The sequence below is a fragment of the Narcine bancroftii genome, chromosome 1 (genome assembly GCF_036971445.1).
Source record: "Narcine bancroftii isolate sNarBan1 chromosome 1, sNarBan1.hap1, whole genome shotgun sequence".
Taxonomy (NCBI): domain Eukaryota; kingdom Metazoa; phylum Chordata; class Chondrichthyes; order Torpediniformes; family Narcinidae; genus Narcine; species Narcine bancroftii.
In genome coordinates this window covers 37,004,050-37,025,709 of record NC_091469.1, presented here as the reverse complement: position 1 = coordinate 37,025,709, position 21,660 = coordinate 37,004,050, and the positions used below count along the sequence as shown (strand labels likewise).

The window sequence follows — 21,660 nt, the reverse complement described above, 5'->3', positions numbered from 1 at the left end:
ATTCTGCATGGTGACTTTTCATATTCAAAGCTTTAGCAATAACTTGTCAATTCCCAGCCTGGAGGGCACTGAAGTTGGCAGATTAACGTTGCTCTCCCTCAACTTTGCCTGACTACCACAAGATCTGTTAAGTAGAAGAAGAAAGGAAAGATAAAATGGCAAGAGAGGAAGTTGACCGTTGGATGAAGGCTAAGGAGAAAAGAGAAAGGATGTGGGAGAGAAATGGAAGAAGAAAATTGGGTGAAAAGAGGTGGAGGGCAGATTCAGAAAGGGGGAGGGGAGAAGGGAAGGATGACAAGAGAGGGAGAGACAGGGTTGAACAGGGTGGAATGAAGAAACTGAAAAAGAGGAGAGATAAGGAGAGGAAGGAAGGGATGGAATGAATGAGAGAAAGAAAGAGATAATCTCCTGTTCAACGTATGCATTGTGCCAGCACTGGGTCAGGTGCATTCTGTGCTTGGTTGGGTTGAAGCTACTATTCTGGATCTGCAGCTATGCAGTGATCTGGTGCAATGAAACCAAAGCAGCCAACATGAGCTCCTCATTCTTCTCTCCTTCACTAGTAGCATCTCATGCATGTGAAACCATTCCTTGTGTGTAGGTTCAGCAGTGAATATGACTGACTTATATGATGTCAATGATGGGGTGAATAAAATTAGAAGTGCTCAAAAAAGGCAGATAACCAATAGTGAGGAGTGGAAATAGACAGGTTATGGTGAACAGATGAGGCCTGAAGACTAGAGCACTTCATTAAAAATAATGGCAGCACTGCCTCTGGGGCAGGAGGGTGAAGAGTGGAGACACAGTGCTGCTCTGAAGAATTCAACCACCTGGACCTAATGCCTATGGTACCGTATAAAAAGAGCTGATGGTGTTTTATTTTAAAGTCCTGCTACTGCTGAGTCTGTGCCCAAGATTGCAGTGCTTGTATTTGGTGGCGGCCACAAGGGGTTGTAGACTCTGGGGAGTAGTGGACTGGTGCAGAGCACCAGAATGGGAAGAATACCCTCATAAAGAAGGAAAAGCAGAGGAGGCAACACTATCAGGAAGATAACCATGGCATCAGACCAGGCTCAGCAGTTGAGGGACCCACACAGGCTGCGATCAATGAAGTCAGGGAACCCACATGGGGTGCAGGAGAGTGGCTCATGGGAACAAGGTATCGGAACTGGGATCCAAGCGGGTACTGAGGGCAAGAAAGGTTCCTGAAGAGCTTCGGGTGCTGAAGGCTTCCTGATCATGTTGGAGGTTTCGATCTGTTGCTCGGGTTGCCGATGGATATAACAGGAATCTGTGTGGCTGTAGAGGCTGTGAGAGTGCTAGAGGCGAACCCATGGACACTCAGTTACTCTGAAGGAAGTCTCTTTTGCTTCTCTTTTTATCTTACTCCAAGGTGACACGAATGGCAATTTTTTGTCTGCCTGATGGCAGGGAGAACAGAATTATGTTTAATTTTACACGTTCTGTACTATTACATGACAAAAAAATGAATCTTGACTTTTTTTTAGTTTCATTCCCCCCCCTGTCAGCTATCAGGCTCTTTAACTACCCTAATGATAAGCTACTCTGGGTCTGCAACAGACCTGTTACACAACTGCACTTTTTTTATTTACTGAACTTTTTTTCTTGCAACTGTAACTGTGAATGCTTACAATCTATCTACCTTTTATATTATTTATCTTGTTCCATACTGCAGCTATTTAATAAATCCTAGTGTAGTTATTATTTTTACAAATGTACCTATTCAGTTACAGCAAGCAAGAAATTCAGTGCATATGTACATACTTCAAGTTCAAGTTATTTATAATCTGATTGTACAAATACAACTCAATGACGGTTATATGCAGTGCCATTTAATGTGAACTAGATATGATTAAATAATTAAAATAATCAATAAATTACTGAAATTACATTATTGTTTTGTTCTTGGGATCAATCAGATCATAAGTTTTGTTGAGCGTTGGTTTCAAGAGTGTTTGTACAGTCTGGATTATTTCAGTTTCCTAATTTAAGGCTTTGTACTTTATTGCAATAAAACTTCATTAATCCAACACATTTAGTGCTGGATTAGCAGAATCTCAGTAGTAGAAGGAGCTCTTCAATGAATACTTGAATGTACTTTCTTTTACATGTTAAATGGTGGAATGATATATATCCCAGTGAATCCAGTAGGTTTAAAAGGAGCATATGAAGCTGAATGATGTGAATTTAAAGAGAACTAGAGCCCATGTGAATGAGAAGAATGCACAGGAACTGGGGCCCTGGTGAATGGGAACTGAGGCCCTGGTATATTGGAAAGTAACACAGGAGGCAGGGCTCCAGTGAATCAGGAGGGAGTGCATAGAAATGAGGTCTCAATGAGTCAGAAGGGAGTGTAGCAAGCATCACTTGGTGAGCCAGATGTCGAATTACTGAGAATTCCAAAGTTAGATAGCAAATAGTTAGACTTTTACTTCATGGCTTCATGACTGCTTACTTCATTCTGTAAAATGTGGTGAGGGGCAAGAGGTATAGATGAGGTGGATCAGGGGAGATTGTGAAAGTTTCAAAAGATGGGTTCACAGTAGATTTGTTGGTTGTAATATAGCTAGCCCTGTGACAGATTGCATCATATTTTATATTGTATATAGATATGTTTTTGAAGGAGATAGATTATGGGGGTTTAGTGTGTAGGTCACAAACAAACACAACACTTCACAAAACAGATCTCATTTAAAATGCAAGTGCTTCGCTGAAAGTGAGTCATGCATGCACTGAGAGCCTTCGCAAGGACAATAAAACAAGGAGATTGCTTTGCTAAAGAATTTCAAAAACAGGTGTAAATGGGTGATTGTTTTGAAAGCAACAGATTAATGGGCTCAAAAGATTGGATCCAGTGCCGCAAACTGTCTGGCTGCAGTTTGCTGTTCTAGGAAGGATGTGTGGTTTTGCAAGCAGAGAGAGAAAGGAGTCCAAACAGGCTTTATGTGTGTGTGTGTGTGTGTGTGTGTGTGTGTGTGTGTGTGTGTGTGTGTGTGTGTGTGTGTGTGTGTGTGTGTGTGTGTGTGTGTGTGTGTGTGTGTGTGTGTCCAACAAGCAACAAATCTCTCTCTAAAACTGACAAGAACGTTTCTGAGTGGTAGCCATTTAAGTACCAGAGCTTGGTGAAAATTCATAAATATTAAATTCTGTGCACAGCATAAGAGTTGCCTGATACAGGTGAACTTGAGGAATGAGAAGTGAGATTGGACTGTGAATCAAAGAATTTTCCTGAACTTATACACATTATATACATGTACGCTTAGAATTAAAAGGGGGTTAAGTTAGTAGTAATAAGTTAAAATTTGATCCTGTTTTTATGTTTAAAGATAATTAAAAGTAACTTTTGTTTAAGTAACCATTTGTCTTGGTGAATTTCTATTGCTGCTGGGTTTTGGGGTTCTCTGGGCCTGTAACATCCCCTTTTTGCATTGTCCTGCATTATGATTGATCTTATATGGTTTCACTTGATTCTTGTATTAGAAATGGAAAATATTGATATTCCAGCACCGATTACAATTGCTTCATGAAGTGCCAAAATTCAAAAGAAAATAAAAAAAAGAATGTAATTTATTTTACAATAGAATATCTACTGTGATTTATAAGAGTTTCTGTTAAGTCTTTCTCTTGCAGTACAATTTATACATTTCAAACAATTGTCTCAAAATAACAACAAAAGAATAAATATTTATTCAGACTCTACCTAGTGAAATTTTCTCTCCTGAATCTGCCGGCAATAAGAACACTAGAAGTGCCAGTCCAGATATTAGGACACATGGAATCAGTAGGTTTAGTCCATAATAGAGAGTGCGCCTGCGCATCATCACTGTGTAGGTCACGTCTGGATAGGGTTCATCGCAGCACTCATAACGGAGCTCATTCCTTCTTCCAGGTACCCCTGCAACACAATAATCACAGGCGTTTTGTTCTAGTTAAAGCGCAATTTATCTCTTTATATAGATCACAGTCCCACAGGAGAAGGCAGAGAAAATTTCAATATTGAACTGTGATGCATAATTTTATTCATGGGATGGCATCAACTTGTCTTTAAAATGCCCATTATTTCAAAACAATAAAACACTGGTGAGATGTATGATGGTCTGGATTTTCTGATGCCAGGCTTACATTATCAGTCACATTAAATGCATCTTCTGAAAAGAAATTATCTGCTCATTTTATCAAATTTTATCAAATTCATTGATTATATCAGGCCCAAAATCTATCTTTATATTTTGTATATTATTTTTGCATAGATTTCTTGGGAGCTAGTCAGCTCAAGCTTGGCAAGAAAGGAACCTCACTGTTCCACATTTGTTGCCCATACTGATTAGAACCATCATACCGCCAACGAAAGTTTTGCATTTCTATAGTGCCATTTACAATCTCTGAATGCTCTCCATACAATTAAACCTTTTGGAACTCCCGAAAATGGAAGATGAGTCAGAAAATTTTGTTGAAAGGATGATCAATGTTAAATTAACATTAGCAGTAGCAAGAAAATGTATTGCAATTACTTGGAAATTGGATACATCTTTAACTATGCCAAGGTGGCATGCTGAAATTCAAAGTTGTATACTTTTGGAAAAAAATACTTAGAATTGAATAAATAAATACTGTATGTTTTTACACATCTGGTACCTTGTGGTAATATTTTTCCTCCATTCTATATAGTTATCATTGTCGGTTGTATATATGTAGCTGGCCCACCCACCGATGACTCATATGACTCCTCCCCTGTGGTCGTGGGCCATAAAGGTCGAGCCACCTTTCCCTTTCCCAGGATTCCTATCCTGGGATCCAGGCCAGTAAGGTTCTTCTGTGTATTAAAGCCTATAGTTTCCTCAGCTTGCCTCTGTGGTTATTGGTAGTGCCCTATAATTTAATACACAGAAATTATCTCTCCAGTAATGGAGAAACAGCTGCATCCTGATTGACTGAAGTGGACCCCCAACTCCCAGAAGTGTCTGAACTCTATGAGCAGTGAATAAGCTGATTTGGTCATTTCTTCGAGATCACTGCTGTCCTGGTGGACTCTGATGAAAAGAATTTCAAGGTACTGCACGCAAGACTCGGCCAGCGAGCATTCCAGGTAATCATGGGCTGTACCATGTACACCGAGGCGATGGCTGAGCTCCAGGCCCTCTATAAACTGAGGATCAATGATGTCTACTCATGTTAGCTCCTGGTTTCCTGCAAGCAACAACCTGGTAAGTCAGCCGAAAAATTTATTTGTGCCCTGCTTGTGCTGGGGAAAGACTGTGGATGTAATGCAACGGCTCCTATACCGGTGGCCTAGTGCATCAAAGACCTAGTCTGGGATGCTTGCGTGCCAGGATTGAGGTCCGATTACATTCAGCAGCATCTCCTCGAAGAAGACCAGTTGCCACTGAAGCGAGCCATACAGTTAATCAGGACTCTAGAATCTGCCCAGCGATGCGCAGAATCGATCTTGGGCAAAAGCGGGCCCTCCATTTGTGTGCCAAAAAGGCCACCATCTTGGGAGGCCTTTTTGGGGATGGGCAACCCACGATGGCAGCGGTGGTGACCGAATGCACAAAGTGTTTTTTCTGCAGGCAGGCGAAGCACCCATGACAACTTTGTCCCGCAAGGGGCGCAAGTTGCTCAGGCTGCACAAAGAGTGGACACTCTCAGTGGGTATGTCAAGCTAAGACCTCTGCTCGAAGCAGCACAGCATGTACAGCAAATGGGATGATCCTGCCCCTAGTTCTGATACAAACTACGTGCGCACAGAGAGGGGTGCCATCTTACCCCCCATAGCCCCACCTTTTGCATGGTCTGCACAAGCACAGCCCACTCCACTGATGCCACTTCTGCCTTCTTCCTCGACCTCAGCAGCCATGACCACGTGGTCAACATGGAAGCCGCTATCTTGTGCATCGGGCCTCCACACCAATGGCGAAGATGACACACCAATCCTGGCATTTGTAATGGTGAATCAGATCAGCCCTCATTCGATCACCCACTCAATTATGCAGATCGAGGTGAATGGACATAAAATAAACTGCCTATTTGACAGTGGCAGCATGGAGTGTTTTATTCACCCGGACGTTGCCCGCAGAGTCTGACTCCTAGTCTGGCCAATGAGCGGCTCAACATCGCTGGGAACCAAAGACCACCAAATTGACACCGGGGTGTATTGTGTTGCATCTCTGACAGTGGGTGATGAGCGTTACGATAATTTCGCGTTACTTGTTATGCCCCAACTCTGTGCACCGATCCTCTTGGGCCTGGACTTTCAAAGCCAGTTCAAGAGCATGATGATGGCATTCAGATGCTCCCAGCTGCCCCTCACAGTGAGCAACCCTACAATTCATGGACCCCTCCCCAAGCCCCCAGCTGCAGCCTGCAGCCTCACCACCTTTGGATATCCCCTCTGCTGCTATTCACAAACCTCACCCCGGATTTTCGACCCGTCACTACCAAGAGCAGATGCTACAATGCCAAGAACATGGCATTTATCTGGGCTGAGGTTCAGCAACTCCTTGCGGAGGGGATCATCGCCCCGAGTACCAGCACATAGAGAGTCCAGGTTCGGGTGGTCAGGGGTGGGACCAAGCCATGAATGGTCATTGACTACACTCAAACTATCAATCACTTCACCCAGCTGGATGCTTACCCCCCTTCCCCGGATAGCTGACATGGTCAACAAGGTGGCGCAATATCGTGTATTCTCGACTATTGACCTTAAGTTGGCCTATCACCAGCTTTCTCTTTGCCTCAGTGACTGAATTTATACAGGTTCTGAAGCCAACGGGAAACTTTTTCATTTTCTCTGGGATCCCTTTGGTGTTACCAACAGCATCTCTGCATTCCAGAGGGTGATGGACAGGATGGTGGAGGAGCATAACCTGGCAGCGACCTTCCGCTACCTTGATAATGTCACCATCTGCCGCCACAATCAGCAGGACCACGACGCTAACCTAGCTAAATTTCTGCCGACTGCAGAAATCTTACATAAAATAAAGACAACTGTGCCTTTAATATCAATCACCTGGCTCTCCTAGGATGTGTCGTGGCGCATGGTGTCATTGCCCCAGACTCTGACCACATGTGGTCCCTAATGGAGTTCCCAGTCCCAAACACCCTGAAAGCACTGAAGAGGTGCCTGGGGCTGTTCTCCTACTATCCACAATGGGTGCTCAAGTACATCGATAAGGCCCACCCCCTCATTAGGTCCACAATGTTTCCATTACTGGCAGAGGCCCAGGCTGTTTTTCATCAGATCCGAGAGGACATTGCTATGGCCACAATGCATGCCGTAGACAAATCCATCCCTTTTCAGGTGAGACCGATGCTTCTGGCTTTGTGCTGGTCGCCACACTAAACTAGGCAGGCAGGCCAGTAGCCTTTTTTTTCCCATACCCTCACACAGATCTGAGACATGGCACTCCTTAGACGAGAAGGAGGTGCAGGCAATTGTTGAGGTGGTGTGCCACTGGCGCCACTACATGGCCAGGAAACAATTTACCCTGGTGATGGACCAAAGGGCCGTCACCTTCAAGTTCAACATGAAGCAATGGGGTAAAATCAAGAATGACAAGATCTTCAGGTGGAGAATTGAGCTCTCCACTTATAATTATGGTATCTTGTACCGGCCAGGTAAACTCAACGATCCTCCTGATGCGCTATCCCATGGAATGTGTGCCAGCATGCATCTCGACCGTCTCCTAGCCCTGCATGATTCTGTCTGCCACCCTGGAGTTATGAGATTGTTCTACTTTATCAAAACTCGGAACCTCCCGTACTCCGTCCATGACCAGATGTTGTCAAGTCTGGGCAGAATGCAAGTCGCAGTTGTATAGACCTGAGAAGGCACACCTCACTAAGGCCACTTGCCCATTCGAATGACTGAGTGTCAATTTCCCTCATCAAACAGGAACATTTATTTCCCAAACATTATTGATGAATACTCCCGGTTCCCTTTTACCATCCCCTGTTCGGATATGACCTCGGCCAGTGATTAAGGCACTACGCAGTATCTTCACTCTGTTTGGGTAACCCGAGTACATCCTCAGTGATTGGGGTTCCTCATTCATGAGTGAGGAGCTGCAGCAGTATTTTCTCGCCCAGAGGCATAGCCACCAGAAGGCCCTGAAGTCCAAAGATATGCCAGTGGCATGCTGGCAGGATGTCCTGCCAGAGGCATTGCATGCCACCTGGTTGCTCCTTTGTACCATCACAAACACCACCCCTCACGAAAGCATTGTTTGCCTTCCCTAGGAAGTCGGTGAATGGTTCCTCGATTCCTCCATGTTTGGCGACACCAGGGCTGGTCCTTCTCAGGAGGCACATGATGGGCCATAAAACTGACCTGTTGGTCGAAGAGGTGCACCTCATTCGAACCCTCAGTACACTTTTGTGAGGTACTCTGATGGCCATGAGGACACTGTACCCATCCAGGATCTGGCACATGCTGGAGAGCCCAGAACCACCCATTACACCCCTGTTCACCCTGTGTTTCACACTACCCTACAATGGGACTCACTGTTAGGGGGAGACTCACCTGGGATACCACCCCCCCTCCCCGCGGACCTCATTCCAATGGAACCGGCTCCCATCAGGGCGCTGACCCCGCCTCTCTTCAGTTCTGTGACTGGCATTGCCCCAACACAGACAGTACCCTCTCTGTCTAATCGAATGGTGATCCTGTCTGTAGACACTCAGCCGGCGGAACAGCAGACTACTCCCATCCCTGCTCCCCACAGGTCCCGTAGACAGATGAGGTCACTGGTGAGACTGAATCTTTAGTCTTGGCAGTTTTTTTTCTGTTCCAGATCCAAGGTGGGGGTGGGGTGGTTCTGTTCTAAAAGGAGGAGGGGTGAACGTAGTGATATGTTTCCTCCATTGTATATAATTATCATTATTGGTTGTATATATGGAGCTGGCCCGCCCACAGATCACCCATACCCTATGACTCCTCCCCCACAGTCCTGGGCCATAAAGGTCGAGCCACCATTCCTATCCTGGGATCCAGGCCAGCAAGGTTCTTCTGTGTATTAAAGCCTATCGTTTGCTCAGCTTGTCTCTGTGGTTACTGGTTGTGCCCTACACACCTGTACACTCAAATAATGGGATTGAATTTGTTGTGATATCCTTTTTATCCCTCTAGCCCTGCAGAATTCTCCTCCCTATATTTATGCTAGGACTGTTGAAGTGTACTGCTAGACATCTCTCTCTGCAATCCAAAGATTCTTTTTGTTTTACTTTCTCTTTTCTTTCTTCTTATCTTTTTATTCCTACAATTTTTTTTCTTCTTTCACTTTGTATTTTTTTTGGGGGGGGGGGGAGGTTGGTTGGGAGGGAGGGGTTTTGAGGTGGCATGAAAGCCATCATGTATGTAATCATTTTGGTTTTTTTATATATCTATATTATTACAATAATTCTAGTTACTGCATGCATGAAATATTAAATAAAATATTTAAAAAAAGAAAGGATGACCAAGAAAGCATGAACTCGATGAGGGCAGCTTTTTCCTCCTTACAATATTCAGTCACTGGAGGTGGATCTCTTTCAAGGAAGGAAGGAACAACCCGATGTCTGTGTACATTCACTGCCCCAATTTAATTTCATTTAAAAAAATGCTTCATATAATCATGGTCCTTTGGTTAAACTCAGGAGTTAAATCATCTTCAGAGAATTTAAATCATTGCTACAGCTGATATTTCATTTGACATTGATCAGAGAATTATAGAATGGTTACAGCACAGAAACAAGCCATTATGTACCATCCCACCCTGACTACTGGTAGATTGGAGGGATTTTCTGTTTGGGCACTCTCCAGCCAGTTGGCATTAACATTGACTTTTCTGCTTTCTACTAAACCTGCTCGCCTTTCCTTCCACCCCCACTTTCCTGTCTTTCCAGTTCTCCCCCCTTTCCCCTCATCCACCCAACCATCCCTCCTCATTGCTGCTGTCTCCTCCCTCCTTTCTCCACCTATCATCTCCTGCCTTTACTATCACCCCCTTCCTCCCTCCTACACTTTTGTTTGGATGCTTGTCGGCATATTCTCATACTTTGATAAAAGTCTCAAGCATGAAATGCTGGTTATGTATCTATATCTTTGTTACACAAAGGACACTGTTCAACCTTGTCTCATACGATTTATTTTTCAATCCAGGCAACATCCGGGTAAATCATAGCTTCCATATCTTTCCTATAATAAGGTGACCAGAACTGAACACAATTCTCTAAGTGTGGTCTCATTAGAGATTTGCAGAGTTGCATCATGACCTCTTGACCCTTGAAATCTATCTCCTTATTAATGAAGCCCAACATCCCATAGGCCTTCTTCATTATCCTATCAACCGTGGGTGACCTTGAGGGATCTATTGATTTGGACTCCAAGGTCCTACTCTTAGGTAACCAACCTTTAACCCTGTACTCAGTCTTTTGGTTTGTCCTTCCAAATTACATCACCTCACTCTTAACTTGATTGAACTCCATCTGCCACATCTCCACCCAACTCTACATCCTGTCTACATCCTTTTGTAACTTAAAACAACATTCAACCACTATCCACAACTCCTCCAACATTAGCATCATCCACAAATGTACTGTTCCATTCTTCTGCCTCTTCATCTATGTAATTTATAAAAATCACAAAGAGCAGGGGACCCAGAACAGATCCTTGCAGATCTCCAATAGTCACAGTTAGAAAACTTTCTTTCCACTACTACTCTCTGCTTTCTACATGCAAGCCGAGTTTTTATTCACACAGCCATGGTTCCATGGATCTCATGCCTCACATGTTCTGAATGAGCCTCTTATGGGGGACCTTGTCAAATGCCTTATCCTCATCGATTTATTTTGTTACCTCCTCAAAAAAACCTCAGTTAGGCTTGTGAGGCATGACTTTCTCTTTACAAAGCTATGAAAATAATATATTTCTAAAAATGATCACAGATCCTATCCCTTAAGAATCCTTTTCATTAGTTTCCACACCAGTAACGTAAGACTCACAACTCTATAATTTCCAGGATTCTCCCTATTACCTTTTTTAAACAAGGCCATTCTCCAATCCTCCAGCACCTCCCCTGTGGCCAAAGAGGACTCAAAGATCATCGCTACTGCCCCAGCTATCTCTTGTCTCACTTCCCAGAGCAGCCTGGCGTATGTCGTGTCTGCACGGGGACTTATTAATCTTGATGTTTTTAAGAAGATTCAACACTTCCTCTTCCTTAAACTCCACATTGTCCAGCACACAGGCCTGTTCTATTTCAACCTCATCCTGATCCAGGTCCTTTTCTTTTGTGAATACCGAAGCAAAGTATTCATTTAGGACCTCCCCAACCTCCTCTGCCTCCAGGCACATGTTGCCTCCTTTATCCTTAAGCAGCCCCACCTTCATTCTCGTCATCCTTCTGTTCTTCACATACACATAGAACACCATTGGGTTCTCCTTAATCCTACATGACAAGGCCTTCTCGTGCCCCCTTTGAACTCTCCTAAGTCCTTTCTTCAGCTTTTTCTCGGCTGCCATATACTTCTCATGAGCCCTTCCCATTTCCTGCTTCCTATGTCTAATTTATGTTTCCTTCCTCTTGACAAGCTGCTATTTCGTCCACCACAGTTGCCTTTTCCTACCATCTTTTCCCTGTCCCAGTGGGATAAACTATCCTGAACCCAGTACAAGTGATCCCTAAATTTCCTCCCCATTAGTTCTGTGCTTTCACCCTTGAACATTTGTTTCCAATGTACTCTCCCTAGTTCCTGCCTTATCTCATCGTAATTAGCCCTTCCCCAATTAAACAACTTCCCATATTCTCTGATTTATCCTTATCTATAGCTATGTTGAAGCTGTGGTCACTCTCACCAAAATGTTCCCCCACCAAGAGGTCCAACACCTGACCAGGTTCATTCCCCAATGTAGCCTCTCCTCTCATCAGCTGATCCACATAATGTGTCAGGAATCCTTCTTGAACATAGCTGACAAATTCAGCCCCTGCAGTCAGGAAGTTCCAGTCAATATTAGAGAAGATGAAGTCTCCAATAACAACAACACTGTTTGTCCATCGGAACTCATGGAGTTCCCAATGCTACAGCCACTCATTTGTACACCAACCCTGCCTGTGGATCCCATGGAGGTCCCAATGCCATGGCTGCTCACCACAACACCAACCCAGCAACAGACCTCACAGAGTTCCTGATGCCATGGCCACCCACCATAACATCAACCCCGTCCCCCAACTCAGCGGAGCTTCTGACACCTTGACTGCCAAATCCAGCAGAAGATGATGCTGAAGACTCTGTGGCAAATTTACACCATGTGTAACCAGAGTCCTGATCTCGCTTCAGGATCCCACTCACTTATCTTCCTCACACCTCCTTCCCTACACATGTCCCCACTACACCACCACCTCCCATTCCCTGCCTCCTCCTCTCTTACCCCCATCTCTTCCTCCCTCTCTCTAGCTACCCTCCCCACCACCTCTCTCACTGCTGACCTCGCCCCTCCCCCACCACCCAACCTCTCTGACCTCCCCTGCACCCCTCCCCTTCCCCCCTCCCTCCTCATCCCCAACCCTTCTCCTCCCCCATCCCACAACACCCTCCCCACTCTGATCCCTGCTTGGTCTTTATAATCCCCTCTGATCTTCCCCCCTCTCTGACAGAGCACTCAGTCCTCAGTAGAGGCCTGAACGTTGTCCCCCTCCTCCCTCACTTCAATGAGTTCCACACATGCTGCGATGCCAAACTCTTCTTCCACCACCTCTGGGACCACTTCTATGACCACGACTCTCCACCTCCCACCCAGGACTATTTGTCCTGCTTCAAGCCTTCTTCCTTCTCATGGATACCTCATCCTGGCCAGCTGCCCACTCTGGAACCATTTTATTTCCAACTGTCACCAAGACATCAACTATTTCAACTTTGCTACCCCTCTCTCGTATTCCAACCTCACCTCCTCAGAACACTCTGCCCTCCACTCTCTCCATAACAATTCCAACCTCATCATCAAACCAACCAACAAGGGTGGAATAGTTGTGGTCTAGCACACTGACGAGGCCAGTTGACAGCTCTCAGACCCCTCCTCCTAACAACCCCTCCCACAGGACCTCACCGCCACACATCAACCATCCACAACCTCATCACCTCTAGTCACCTCCCCTCCACGGCCACCAACCTCATTCTCTCCCACCATCGCACTAGGCATTTCTACCTCCTACCCAAGATACACAAACCCAATCATTTGGGTAGACCCATTGTTTCTGCCTGCTACTGCCCCACTGAACTCATTTAATCCTACCTTGACTCTATCCTTTCTCCCTTAGTCTCATCCCTCCCCACCTACATCCACAACATCTCGCATGTCCTCCATCTCCTCAACATCTTCATTTTCCCCAAACCAGACTGCCTCATCTTCATGACGGATGTCCAATCCCTTTATACCTCCATTCCCCCACACAGAAGGTCTGAAAGCACTTCGCTTCTTCCTGGATCAAAGACGCAACCAGTCACCCTCTTCTGCCTGACAAAACTTGTTCTCACCCTAAATAACTTTTCCTTCAACTCATTCCACTTTCTCAAAATTCAAGGAGTAGCCATGGTTGCCCGCTTGGGTCTCAGCTACACCTGCTTGTTTGTATGCTTGGTGGAGCCTACATCAACCAAACCTGCCTTTCCACCAGCCAAGTCTCTGTAACAGCCACAACACTGTAGTTCAATGTACCCACCGAGTACTAACTGTTTTTGTTCCATCTCTGTTCTTGCTCCTTCAATGGAAAAGCAAATATATAATGACATTATCTTGCCTCCAGCACAATTAAGACCTGTGCTCAGCTTCAATAATTGTTGAAATTTCCACAGTTCTTACTTTGAAAATCACTAAGCGGGGTTTTTAGTTATTTTCAGATAACCTTCAAAAGTGGTAAAAGTCATCACGACACCCCTCCCCCCCCCACCACACCAATTTCTAGTTAATTTCACATCAAAGATAACAAAATCAGCATTCAATGTGCAGATACACAGCTAGTCTGATTCTATCAGACTCTTCTGCAGAATTAATTGCAGCCATTAGATTCCATCCCCTTGACAGATGTCTTTAGTCACACACACTGCCTGATGTCCCAACCAATATTCAAAGGTTACATGAAATACTCTGTTTTCTGTCCTGTGCTAACACAAGGGAACAAACACTCCAACAAGAGCAATGCTTTATTTGCAAAGAGAGATTATGAAATTGTCCAGTTTTTGATCATGCTAAAATATTAAATCATAATTTTTCTAATAAATGTACTGTGCTCATATTGGTTGTATCAAGCAATGTTCTAAAACATGAGCTGTTAAATCTTTACTTCCTCCAAACATCTGTTTGAAAGCCTCAATTTTAATTCATTAAAATTAAGCACATTGTGATTAGAGATTTTTAGACATGATTTGGGTGCTGCACATGTGATATGAATTCAAAGAGAGAAGTCTCAGCTTTACCTTGACATGGTGCAACTGAATCCTTAAACTTGCGTCTGCCTCCAAACAAGGAATTAGACTTTTAAGGATATTATTTAATTGATCTACTCTTGTGAGTGTTGAATAATAATTCCTTAATAAATGAGAATAACAGATGCCTCATTCAGCCTCACTAAAACAGATTATTATTCCCAGAAACTTGATTAAGGGAGCTTGTGGTGCAAGGATTAGCCCTGGGCTTCTTACTCTCCACTGCAGAAAATTTCACAATCACAAAGTATGATGTGAAAGACTGAGCCAGGATAAAGTTCATGCTCTTCCTTGCTCAAAACTCAAGTTTCCAGAAGCATAAATCTCTTTGAAAGTCTTCCTCTGACTACAACATAAATCAGCAAATATTAGCTTCCATACCAGCCTGACGTTTTTAATCAGTATTACTCAAACAAGGCAGAATCCTTTCAGACGATTAAAGATTCCTTTACTGTCATGTAATAAAGCAGGTGTAATATTACACAAAATTTGCTTTAGCCTGCTGTAAGGCAGACAGATTTGCCATCAGCAGAAATTGCTGGGCACCTTTTAAAGTTAGAGAAAGAGAAGCTGAAGAATCCCAGAGTCACTGAGTGTCTGTGGATTTGCCTCCAGTTCTGCCTCATCTGCTTCCAGTGCTCCCTCATCTTCACTGTCACGCCAGTCACAGACACCAGTCCAAACTATTGGCAACCTGAGTTCCAGATCCAAACCACTGATCCCCCATCAGGAAGCCCTTAGCGCCTTTGGCATCTTCTTGCATCCTAGTTCTGGCACTTGGTACCCCTCAACCTGTCTTCAGCATTCCATAGCCTGGTGTGAGTCCTTTGACCACAATCGGCAGCATCCCGCAGTCTCCGTGGGTTCTTCACCTCGAGTCACCGACAGCCCATTGCCTATGTGTTCTTCAGCCGCATAGACCCTCACTAGTCCACCACTGTGGTCGCTGTTCTGTGGGACATCTCCTCTGCTTTTCCTTCTCAAAGAACTTGTGGTCTCCCTGTTTTATGATGCCCTGCATTAGTCCTCTGCTTCCCCAGAGACTGCAACCCCTCAAGGCTGCTGCCAAACCTAGGCACCGCCATCTTGCCCAGAACCCACGGTTGCAGGATTTTAAAATAAAGCATTGTTAGCTCCTTTAACTGGCCGTTTAAAGCCTGTACGGAGCCATCGGTAGTTGGACTGGTGGTAAAATGCTGCGGAGAAGTGCAGTGTTTCCTCTCTTCACTCTCTGCGGGCCCACTTTAGCAGCAGCACTGCCATTGCTGCAGCTCAGGCAGTGCCACCATTTTTTTAAACTTCCAAATAATATGTAAGGACGATTCTCCAGAATATTATATTTGCACTTATCATCAAAATCTTTGTTTTGCTCCTTAGCTGGAAACATACTCCAGGGGTTCATTGGTTTAGCATTAGGTGTTTTGAAGGACAGGATGAATTCCAACAACAAAGTATAAATATTTTCTACTCTGAAGCCATGAATATGCTGAGCTTTTTCAATCTGATTCCTCCGCATGAAAAAAAATCACTCTAAGGAATGTGACTGAGTGATAATCAGACAAAAATAAATGCATACTGAGGCAAATGGAGACAATGATGGTGAAGGAAACTAGTCAAGAACATTGTTGGATAGTTAGGGAATATTGAGTCTCAAATGTAAAATGGCAGAGACAGTGAGGCAGGGGAAATTTCAGCGTATGCCTGGCCAAAGCAGTTATCAATGTTTTGGTGAAGGAGAGGAAGGTCATTTATTATTTTAGACATTCAGCATGGTAACAGGCCATTTCAGTCCACAAGTCCATGCCACCCAATTTACAACCAGTATGTTTCGAATGGTGGGAGGAAACTGGAGCCCCCAGAGAAAACCCTTGCAGACATGGGGAGAATGTACAAACTCCTTACAGACAGTGCAGGATTCAAACCCTAGTCCAGATCGCTACAGTCCACAAAGGTGTTGCACTAACCACTATGTCAACCGTGCTGCCCCTGAATGGGGTAAATATAAGGCGTAGACCTGGTCTAATAGAATTGAGGGAAGGTTGTGTAGCTTCAAGTGATTGCAGAGATAGGGAAGTGATAGGATAGAAAGTGATTGGAATTCAAGAACATGGGTATCTGAGGCAGGGAAGACTACAGACTAATTTGGTGTGAGGTGTGTGTAATTCTCAGAGCTGGGTAAAACACAGGCAGCAGTATTTAGGACTAGAGTATACAAGGCAGATCAACATTGAAATACCTGAGCTTGGAGGCAACAAAATGTTGCCCATATTCTGCCACTTATGCTTTCAATTTACATAATGTCATATCTAGGGCAGAGGTAAAACCTGCATACCACTATTCAAAGGAACCTAGGAGACAATAAAATGCAACATCAGTTTAAAAAAAAATCATTTTACACTCTAATATGCAGGGAAGAAGTTGTGCGTTCATTATTTTCTCCCTGCTCGTTTTCTGTTGAGCATAATGTAAAACTATTTTTAAATACTTAAGCTTACCAACAAGATCCCATTCTCCATTGGGTATGTAAGTGGAAATATCAGCATCCATCATCTGCAAATCCAGCAGCCAACCATCATGTGTCCAAGAGCCAAATTTTAAATTACACCTCTGGACATCAAAAGGGAACCAGCGGACATCAATGTAGCAGGTGCTCTTCAGGATACCTGGAGAGTCCAAAGATATTAAAGTAGATTTTTGTAATTATAATTTCTTCATAGCTCAGTGGCCTTAACACTGATTTTGTTTGGAAAGGAAAGCAACTAATTGAGGCCCGACTTTCAAGACATCCAAAAATTTGATGGGTAGTCTGCTCTGGATTACTCTCTATGCCATACACCAGCAGATTAATATGTAGTGAAAGGCATGGTACAAAATGTGGGCTTCAGACATCTGGGAGAGTGGGATTGAACAAGAAAGACTGCAGATATGGGTCAAGTGCAATATACAATATACTGGAGAAACTCAGCAGGACACACAGTATTCCTAGGAAGTATGATAGCTGACAAAGGGCCCAAGCCTGAAATGTTGGATGCTGTGTGACCTGTTGAATTTCTCCAGCACATATTGTTTTGGGAGACTAAGATCTGTTCTAGAATGAAAGAGGTTTGTCCAAAATGTCTTTTGATGGGAAAGGTAATTAGAGAGCATTTGAACTAAATTGGTGGAGAGAAGGCCATTCACAGGATACAGTGAAAAAAGTGCAAAAAGGCATGCAGTTGTTTGAAAACACCAGCGTAGAAAGTAGTAAAACATTAAATAGGTGAAAAGTAAAAAAAGATGAAAACATAAAGACAGGTGTACAGCCTGGAAGGTATTGATGAAAGTGAATGAGTTGCTGAGAGTCTAGTTTCCATAACTGTAGCATGGATCAAAAAAAAAGCAGAAATGGGCACTTAATATTTAAAATGCTCAGGGAGGACTGGGAAAGGAAAATGAACAAGGTGGAAGATCTTGTAATGCACGAGAAAATATGTGCCTCAGGTTAAGAAGAAATCATTTGTTTGGAGAAAAGGAGCAAAAACGAAGCTGTCTACGAAATGATCCCACAGCAAGGGGATTAGCTGGGAAGCCCCATGAAGATTTAGCACAATTAAGAAGTTGTAATATTAGAGGACTCCAGTACCTTGAAATAATGTCAAAGCTGGGGAGGAATTTTTGAAAAATCTGAGAATTTCCCAATTTCTTTGTTTTCCATGCAGTATTTTTAAGTATTGGATCTGGTGCGGGACCTGTAGCCCAGAGTCAGTGGGATAATATTTGCAAATAGTGCCCATCAGATCAGATTGTTAAGATCAGCAAAGGAGAAGAGCAAGGCGCAACCTAAAGTCAAATGTCTTAACCAAAAATAGACTGACTCTGATAAGATAATAAGAGAACCAGCCAGGGAATAACTGAACTGAAGTTTGGCAAATAAAACTGCTTCGAAGGAGTAGGTGATATTTCAGATTCACATTTCAGATTTATTTAAAGAGATGTTTGAGTTTTGTATTTTGTATTGGCCTTCACCAATGCAAGAGATGCTTCAAAAATCTCAGTCAATTCAGAGGTTCGTTGAGATGCTTCTTGAGGTGAAAATTGATAGCAAAAAGGGAACGATTGACTATGTTTACACTGAAACACGTCACCTGTTGTGGATGGAATGTATCCTCAGTTTTGAGAGACATGGATGAAGGTGCAGAAAGGCCTCAGTTAGCTTCCAAGAGGGCTGGCATCAAAAGACTGGATCATGGCAAATATTACATCCCGGTTCAAAAAGAGGTATATTGACTTATTAATTAAAAACCAGAGCTACAAACAACCAAAACTGAAAAGGGACAGAAAGCAGATATTTGTGATAAATAGATGCTTTTCAGAATGCATGTTGCTGTTGTTCAAAGGCTACAGTTGGAACTGCAATCGCTGTATCTGTGATAATTGAGTATGGGTGTGTGATATGAAACTTACTAACCATGCTGACTACATTGCCTTTCAAGTCTTCAATGTAGATAACAAACCACAGTGAGCCCAGCATTAATCCTTGTGGCACACACATATCACAGGTATCCAAATGAAGTGATAACCCTCCACGACTACCTAATGTCTCTAGTGTCAAGCCAATTCTGTGCACAATTAACCAGTGTACCCTGGATCCCATGTGATTTGACCTTCCAAATTAGCCTAACATGTGGGAACTTGTCAAAAGCCTTCCTAAAATCCATGAAGACAACATCATCTGCCTTCCCCTCATCAATCCCCTTGGTCATCCTCAAAAAATTTAACTAATTCTGGAGATACGATTTTACAAGCGAACTATCCCTTATCATTCTTTGCCTTTCCAAATGCACGTAAATTCAATATCTCAAAATCCCCACCAGTAAGTCATCATTACTAATGTGAAGCTGAGTGGCCTGTAATTCCCTGCTTTATCCTGACAGCCTATTATATATAAAGGCACAACATTATGATCTGGAGGGTTTGTTTCCTTCCTATTATATACTCTATAGATCTATGACTCTTGGAGTCTATAATGTATCTATGTGGAAGAGTAATGTTGGCTATTTCCAAATAAATCTTTCAACATATCTAAAGTTGTCAAATCCATTTCTCAGGGAGACTACATTGTGCATAAAACACAAAGTAAGTATTTACTTGAATCTTGTCTTTATTTTAGGGCCCTAGATCTGATCTGACATCCATCTGGCCTACAGGACTGAGCCTCTAACGCAAACTCTCACCCTGGTCCTGGCGGACCACAGGACCAAAGCACTGATGCAAACTCTCTCTCTCTGGCTCCTTTCATTCACAAACCCCCACATCTTATTTTCCCAACTTTTCCCTCCCTCCCTTGGATCCTTCCTACCATTCTTGGCTTCCTCACACCAACACTCTCCACCCCATTGATCCCGCCCTCCCACTCCTTCCTGGTCTTTACTGTTACATCTTGTATTCATATGTGTGAGTTCTTAGACAACACATGGATGAAGGAAAAGGTTTTTTTACTTTAACGTTGTTGTAAATAGCTCCATGAGGCATGCCACGAGGCTGCAAGCCTCCATTACAGATCTAACATACTGTCTCTTGCTCTGTGTCAGCCCACTGCTGGCAGCCAAGTCTAATCAAACAGTAAGGTATTGCTAGTTGCATTGCAACCATGATCATTATCATTACATTTAACTCGGAGATGGAACACTCTGTACTTGCCTTCATCTCTCTTTGCCCACACCTTAACGAGTTCTACACATGCCATGATGCCGAACTCTTCTTCTGTTGGCTCCATCTCAGTGCTCACTTTTACAACGAGGATTCTCCACCCTCCACTACAGACCCTTTCTCCCCTTTTAAAAATTATTTCTCCTCCTGGACACCTCATTCTGTCTTTCTGCCCGTTCTGGACCTACTTTGAGAAAGGGCTCAGACCCAAATCATTGGTATTTATCTTTATCTCCAAAGGACACTATAAGACCTGCAGAGTTCCTCAAGCATGTTTATGTTTTTTACTACATCCTATATCTTGGTGTCTTGACAAGTAATTTTTTTTTTAAAAATTTTTTTATTTTTCACACCATAAATCACATTAGCCATGATATACACTATTTCTTTTTCACACATATACAGTGACTTTTTCTCCCCCCCCTCCTCCCAAGCCACCCCCCCACCCCCCCTCTCATCCATTTTAGGTATACAATCTAGGTTGCATTAAGCCAGTCAGACAATGTTGTCATTCAACAAAAATACACCAGAAATTCTACTGAGTCCATTCTTTTCTTTCCTTCTCCTTCCATCAACTTAGGTAATGTTTGTTCCCGGTAGGTTTTTGCTATTGTATTTAATGTAAGGCTCCTATACTTGTTCGAATATTTCAATATTATTTCTTAACCTATATGTTATTTTTTCTAATGGAATACATTTATTCATTTAAATTTAGTAGTTTCTTCCTTTTAATTTGGTTATGTATTCCATTAATATTTTTTTTTTTTTTTTTTTTAATTTTTTTATTTTTCACACCATAAATCACAATAGCCATGATATACACTTTTTCTTTTCCACACATTTACAGTGACTTTTTCTCCCTCCCCCCTCCCTCCTCCCAAGCCACCCCCCCCTCTCATCCATTTTAGTTATACAATCTAGGTTGCATTAATTCAGTTAGACAATGTTGTCATTCAACAAAAATACACCAGAAATTCTACTGAGTCCATTCTTTTCTTCTCTTCTCCTTCCATCAACTTAGGTAATGTTTGTTCCCGGTAGGTTTTCGCTATTGTATTTAATGTAAGGCTCCCATACTTGTTCGAATATTTCAATATTATTTCTTAAACTATATGTTATTTTTTCTAATGGAATACATTTATTCATTTCTATATACCATTGTTGTATTTTCAAATTATCTTCCAATTTCCAGGTTGACATAATACATTTTTTTGCTACAGCTAGGGCTATCTTAACAAATCTTTTTTGTGCATCCTCCAAGTCAATTCCAAATTCTTTATTTTTTATGTTACTTAGGAGAAAGATCTCTGGATTCTTTGGTATATTGTTTTCTGTTATTTTATTTAATATCTGATTGAGATCATCCCAAAATTTTTCTACTCTCTCACATGTCCAGATTGCATGAATTGTTGTTCCCCTTTCTTTTTTACATCGAAAACATCTATCAGATACTGTTGGGTCCCATTTATTTAACTTTTGCGGTGTAATGTATAG

The 21,660-nt window shown here is 42.9% G+C and overlaps 1 protein-coding gene across 1 annotated transcript in view; it reads right to left on the bottom strand.

Moving 5' to 3' along the window:
* The window catches only part of chrna8 (cholinergic receptor, nicotinic, alpha 8), a 131,285-nt gene that overhangs the window by 66,031 nt on the left and 43,594 nt on the right, over positions 1-21,660 (bottom strand). The window contains exons 3-4 of the mRNA XM_069884150.1: positions 16,974-17,164; positions 3,722-3,916 (exon numbers count right to left, since the gene is read on the bottom strand). Coding sequence (XP_069740251.1) covers positions 3,722-3,916; positions 16,974-17,028 — 250 coding nt within the window. The 5' untranslated portion in view covers positions 17,029-17,164. The remainder of the gene's footprint in view (positions 1-3,721; positions 3,917-16,973; positions 17,165-21,660) is intronic.